Raw genomic sequence first — 6,403 nt, 5'->3', positions numbered from 1 at the left:
CTGTAACTGGTTCTTTTTCAGTGTAGGTCCATGCCATTCTAACTAATTCCCTTGACATGCCTCCTATTTTATGCCTTTCTGTAATGAGTCCAGAGGATGTTATGTTAAACAATAAAATTTTCGCCACATCCGCCACATTTTGCGGGAAGTTTTTTTTTACTTGAGGCCATAACATTGAGCCATCGCCTTAACTCGTTTTTATACCAGAAATTTTTGCTGTCAACCAACACGATTTACCACTGCCAAGGTTTCTCTTCATCCGCTTTTTCTTAGTTTCAGTTACCTGCTTTGGTGGTTCACGGTAAAGTTGTCATTGATCTGCTTTCATTTTTGCATAGATGTGCCCTGTCCTATGGATGAGTTTTGTGTTCGTCGAAGATCAGCTCGGTCGCATTAAAAATTGAGTCAGCTATCAAAAATTTTGGTTCTCTTGATGGCTCGTATTGTTCGTTGGCTTTGCAATTAGTTTTTCTTCTCAGAACACCTTGCTTTACTGATAGGCTGAATTATATACGTATCAGTTACACTTTACTAAAGTTTGGCATAGCTGATTAAAAAATTTGCATCTTATTGTGTCCTCTAGGGGTTGTGGGAATTTAAGCATTTTGGTGCAACTTTCATCAGAAAATTCTCATCCCCTTGTATTAATTATAAGAGCCCTGAAACAGCTTAAGCAGAACAGTAGTCGGGGTGATTACACAAAACCTGATTTTTCTCATGCCAGTTCTTAACTTTGTTTTTTAAAATTATCGAAAAGGTTTTTGTCGCAGATGAAACCCTCCGAGTACTGTACTTGGTAGTGAATTTTCAGCCAATTAAGGGAAATTAGATTGAGTTTCCGTGGAGTGATTTTGGTTGACATTTGGAAAACTTTCCTCTGCCTTAGGGTAGTATACAAACTTTTACACAGTTTCATTTTTTTAAGCATTTCTCTAAGTTATCAATGTTTTCGCAGGCAGTGGCGTCATCTGCGTAGAACTTCGAGGTTGTTTCTCTGGATTGCGTAAAGTTTTAGTCAGCAGCATCAAGGCAACTCCATAAAATAACATGGAAATTGGGTCCCCTTGAGTTGTGCTTTTTTCACTGTGCATAATAACATGTGTTGCTGAGCACTTGAGTAGATTTCTCTTGGCAACTTTTGTATAACACCGCGGAGGCGTATGACCGGTGTTGTCTCACATTTAGATTAGCAGCATTGAGACTTATCGAATTGATAGAAATTAACAGCAGGCCGATGTCATTTTTCGGCTTTTCAATATCCACATACTGACCCTTCGCACAAGAAAGGCCTTTTTCTAACTGCTAAGTGGCAAATATTTGAGCCTTGCAACCGATTCTCTGACTTTCGACCTTTTCCATCCGAACATAATGAGTGTCTCAAACAAATTTCTGGCGTCTGATCCGGGTGGCGACCTGAGCTACCGAAAAGTTTCGGACATTTACCAATGCCATAATTGAAAGACAATGTCCGAAACTTTTCGGTAGCTCAGGTCGCCACCCGGATCAGACGCCAGAAATTTGTTTGAGACACTCATTATGTTCGGATGGAAAAGGTCGAAAGTCAGAGAATCGGTTGCAAGGCTCAAATATTTGCTACTTAGCAGTTAGAAAAAGGCCTTTCTTGTGCGAAGGGTCAGTATGTGGATATTGAAAAGCCGAAAAATGACATCGGCCTGCTGTTAATTTCTATCAATTCGATAAGTCTCAATTCTTCAAGAAGAACACCCAAAAGAATTGACCTCTTCATCCTGGAATGTTCAATTTAAATTTGTCAGTGACAATAGGGAACCTGAATGTTACCAATGCCATAATTGAAAGACACATTCAGGTTCCCTATTGTCACTGACAAATTTAAATTGAACATTCCAGGATGAAGAGGTCAATTCTTTTGGGTGTTCTTCTTGAAGAATTTTGTTAACTGTTGTCGAACTTTCGTTAACCTCTTGTCGAGGCTTAAGAACTTTACTGGATTAACTGGACCTTTATCTGCAAGAAACCTAGTAGACCCCTTAACATTTACCTCTCATCATTTTGCATAATATATTAAGATAGCTTGAAAGATTGGATAGTATGTTCCTTGCAACTTCTCGATTGCCAAACGTTTCGTTTAACAGTCGGATGCATCGTATGTGTCATTTAATAAATCAGGTGAAATAGATTGCATGGGGTTGAAAAGTTGATTGGCTTGTAGCTCGAGGAGAGGTTGGGTTGTGCGGGTGGGGGGGGGGGGGGTGATGTATGGAACAATTTTTCTGGATGATGTTAAATGATGTGCTCGTAACTGTATCATAAAAGTACAAAATTTCATTTTTGTAATGATTACAAAGTCATCAAATTTGTTTTAAATCGTTCGGAAAGAAAATGAGCTCAAAGGAAATTGATAATATGCCAGGAATAGAAAGATCTTAAAGGGAAAATGTTGGTTTATCAAAAAGCTAAATTGCGTGAAGAGAAACTGTCTCCACTATCTTTTCACGTGAAAACTTAGAAGGGTCAAATTTAAGCAATTATTTTATCTGTTTATAGTCACTTTGACTGTAAGGAATTTAAAATCAACTGATTTTTGAAGGTTTTTGTGCATCTTTGGCTATTGGATCACTATGATGACGATAATATAATAATAATAATAATAAATTGTTTTCCGGTTATAGTTTATCCATTGATACCAAAGTTTACTGTGATACTCGATATTTTTCGGTATACATCCTAACTGCCCATTTTTGCGGATTTCAAGCAAATGTTAGTCTTGATGACACAATACTTCATTAAAAATTGCTCATTAAAAACATTTTGGTGTCATCAAAACGCGGTCTTTAATCTATCGTCCACTAAGATATCGTTTCTTTGATAATTCGGTTTGAGCTTTGATTTTTATTGATACTTGCTTCGTTTTGATGTTAATTATGGCGAACCATTGACGTGTAGTTTTTAATGAACACATCAATACCAACTGTATAAGTTGACTGACTGACTTAAATGTGAAAAGCGCTACCAGTGGTGATTTTAACGTGTGATTAAATCTCAAGGCGATTACAATTCTTATGACTGAAAAGCATTAAAAGTTTATCGAATTTTGTGATTAAATTATGTCTTGGTTTGCCAAACGTGGCTCCATTACCGACAAGGCATACATTGATGACGTAAGTAATTTGCCTCAACTTCACCCAGGTTGAGGTTACCAGATGGAAATGACCTCTGCCTTGCAGACACAATTAGCCCGTAACCCCTGAAAATCCCTGACCATAACTTTGGGCCTAGACCGAAATTGCGCGTGAATCTGGAATACTGGTCTGGTCAAACAAGTATCAGAGGTCATTTCGGACTCGGATCGCAGCATGAGACGTTTCGTTGAGTCTTTGGTGGCCTCATTTTGCGATTAGAACAATCGGTTAATTGTAGATCTTTCTGTAATAAGACCCTTGAAGTAGATTATTCAATTCAGAAGTTTAGGGGATTTTAGTGATAAAAATTCCGTTACTTTTTCAACAATTTTAAAGGAGCCGAAATGTTCTCAATATTACCTTTTTGTGTGGGGGCATGCGCTAGTTCCCATGCGCTAGGGCAGGCTTCTCTTAATTATACTAACCAACTTCTAATAGTACCACTGGTTCATTTGGCCAGGCCTCGCGTGCTATTGTGATACCTCAGCGCCTCGAGGCACTAGAGGGAATAAATAGGGTATTTTGGCAATGCGTAAATTGTCTTCCTTTGCCTTGATACAGTTAGTGGCCGAGTTGACAGCGGATCAGATCTCAGAATTAAAAGTGGCCTTCGACGCCTTCGACACCGACCACTCTGGAAGCATAGATGCAGAGGAACTGGGCAAGGCCATGCAGTCGATGGGCAAACATATGAACAGCAAGGATCTCAGAGATCTCATCAACAACGTCGATGAAGACGGTGCGGTTTATTAGGTGTTATGCCAAAGTCGGTTATTTAGCGTCATTTGAGAGCATGTTGAGTTATGCAAGGCAAAAGGTACAAAAAATACAAAGATCAACTTAACTTTTTTTGACACGAAAAAATCACCTTAACATAAACAGCTTAACTTATCTGAACTCTTCAGGTTCACGCGTATATGCATCTGAACATTAGCTGAACCTGAAGTTACCTAAACTTAGTTGATGTATCTTACCTAAGCGTCTTTAGAGTCTGCCTCACTTCAAAATTGATATTAAAAAAGAACGCGGAGAAAAGCAAACCCCCCTGAATTATCCTGCTTCGTTTATACAATGATACAATCGTGCAAATAATAATATAATTTGTAGCCATTCGGTTTCTCCCAAAATTTTAATGCTAAAAAAATTTTGAAAAAGCTTATGATTATCGTGTTCCATGGGAAAAATTCAAAAGTGTAACTTCCTCGCGTTAAAATTTAGCAGCCTAAAATGAAATGAGTAGAAATGTGACCCGGGCAAGTGAAATCATTGCCTTGCAAAGAGTTGTTTTTGAGAATTTTGTTTTATATTGAGTAGGTGTGGATATATTTTCGCACGAATCTCAATTTATGACAATATTTTTTAAAGCTGAGAACCTGTAGCGTAGCTATATTGCGGTGCTATTGGTTTTTATAATTCAAAGTATTTTGATTGTATTGGTGCGCGGTCAAAGATCTATTCACATTTTTTTTGGCTTTTGCACGTTTGTGAGAAGTGAAATTAGAGTGGTGATTATATTCGCACGGGAGTAGTGAAAGGAGGAAAAAGGCTAGGAGTTTCTAAGCTTACTTTTTTTTCAAGCTACCTCAAAAGTGGAGTGAGGAAATTGAGCAGATTTTGGTGTTTGAACGCAAACTATTTTCCCGTGCGGCGATTGCATGACAATTATGTATTCTAATTGCGCCTATGTTCAATTGTCTGAATTCAGCAACGTGCACCTTCTACTTTTTATGACTTCGATTCTATTTGTCAGAAGTATTAGTGAGTATTTGATTTTGGGAATTTGGGTGATCGTTTCTGTTATATTATCATTTAGTATAATTAAACACAAGTCCCAATTGTTGCTAATGAGACATAAATGAACCAAATTAGTGGTTCGAAATCAACGCTAGTTTTTCATGACTTTGACGCTAATTATTCTTGAAAATTTTTAATGAGTTTCTGATTTTTCTCGAGGGTTTCTTGTAATTTTGGTGTCTTATCATTTAATTCTATTGATTACTGGTCTCGTTGGTTGCTAATGAGTCTTGGATTAGACAAGATAATGGTTTCAGCTTATAGGTAACGATTTCTACGATTTTGACACCAATTGTTTTGACACCAAATTAATCATGTCAGCTTATGCAGTCTTTTACTGACCATTTTCGTTGTTAACAAAACGGATTTTTTTTAGTTTTGAGAGTTTTGTACATTTTTTTGTGTTATTCCTTAGTCTAATTGATGACAGGTCTCCTAGATTACTACTGAGGACTTAATTAATTGAAATAATGGTCGCTATTACTTTCTTTGACTTTTGATCTAATTGATTTCTAATCTAGAATCGAAATTCGGAATTTCTGCAAAAATTATTTGTTTGTGATCTAAAGTCTCAATAATGACAGCTTTCATTAGTTGCTAATTAGGAATAAAGGAAATTAATTAGTCAGTTGAGCTCATGGCAGTCCTTTTGTATGATTTCCATTGATGGAGATAAGGTTTGTTTCCAAAATGTTTAGGTAGTTTTGTGAATTCGCCTTCTTTTTTGTAGTTATTTTGTCAGCTGTTCAGCCATTAGAACTGCTAAAAAGTTTTATTATTTCTGAAGTTTGATCATATGCTGCCGTAAAAGATTTTGGCGTGCAGTTATGGGGTTCTCTTATATTGATGCCAATGAATTTAAAGATATTCTGATATTGTCTTTTTCGTAAGTTTCTGCTTTGCCTGTCATTGATTCTGACCAGGTTGTTCTTCTGTGTACTCATTCTAAAGATGCTTTGAGTCAATCGTTTCATAAAGTGTTATTTTTTGGGTGTTTTAATTCAAAACTAATTAATTCAAAACTATTTTACTGGTATAGTTTCAGGTTATAAAGAAAAATAAAGAATTAGAATTTCATGACCTTAAAAAATTATTTATAACCACATAGTCTAAAATTTGAAGGTTTTCAAAGTTTTTCTGTGTTTAAAAAGGAGAAGTAGCTGTACAGAACCGTATGAGGAGAGTACGATCAGTTGATGAGAGAGAAATGTTGCAAAATAGGAGTTCTCCTTAATCTTAGAAATGAGGGACTGCGCTGCACTGAAGGGACTATTTTATTGAAGGGTCTAATTGAGGTCTCGACTTTGTCACGACCGTCCATGATCAATATTAGCCAGGGAAAGACCGATAAATATTTGCGATGAGAAAGACAGCTCATTTATGCTCGATTTCTTTGACTTTGGCTCCTTCCACGAGTATGGCTCCACTATAGCATGTGGCCATGCTCA

At 36.9% G+C, this 6,403-nt stretch overlaps 1 protein-coding gene across 1 annotated transcript in view; it reads left to right on the top strand.

Annotated features, from left to right (window-relative positions):
* Positions 1 to 2,984: 2,984 nt before the first annotated feature.
* Positions 2,985 to 6,403, top strand: part of LOC142343049 (uncharacterized) — a 10,696-nt gene continuing 7,277 nt past the window's right edge. The window contains exons 1-2 of the mRNA XM_075394736.1: positions 2,985 to 3,140; positions 3,723 to 3,900. Of these exons, the coding sequence (XP_075250851.1) occupies positions 3,087 to 3,140; positions 3,723 to 3,900 (232 nt within the window). The 5' untranslated portion in view covers positions 2,985 to 3,086. The remainder of the gene's footprint in view (positions 3,141 to 3,722; positions 3,901 to 6,403) is intronic.

The sequence above is a fragment of the Convolutriloba macropyga genome, chromosome 7, assembly GCF_964194025.1.
Source record: "Convolutriloba macropyga chromosome 7, txConMacr16.3, whole genome shotgun sequence".
Taxonomy (NCBI): Eukaryota; Metazoa; Xenacoelomorpha; order Acoela; family Convolutidae; genus Convolutriloba; species Convolutriloba macropyga.
Note: the sequence above shows the minus strand (reverse complement) of the source record. Positions and strands in the feature narration are given on the sequence as shown.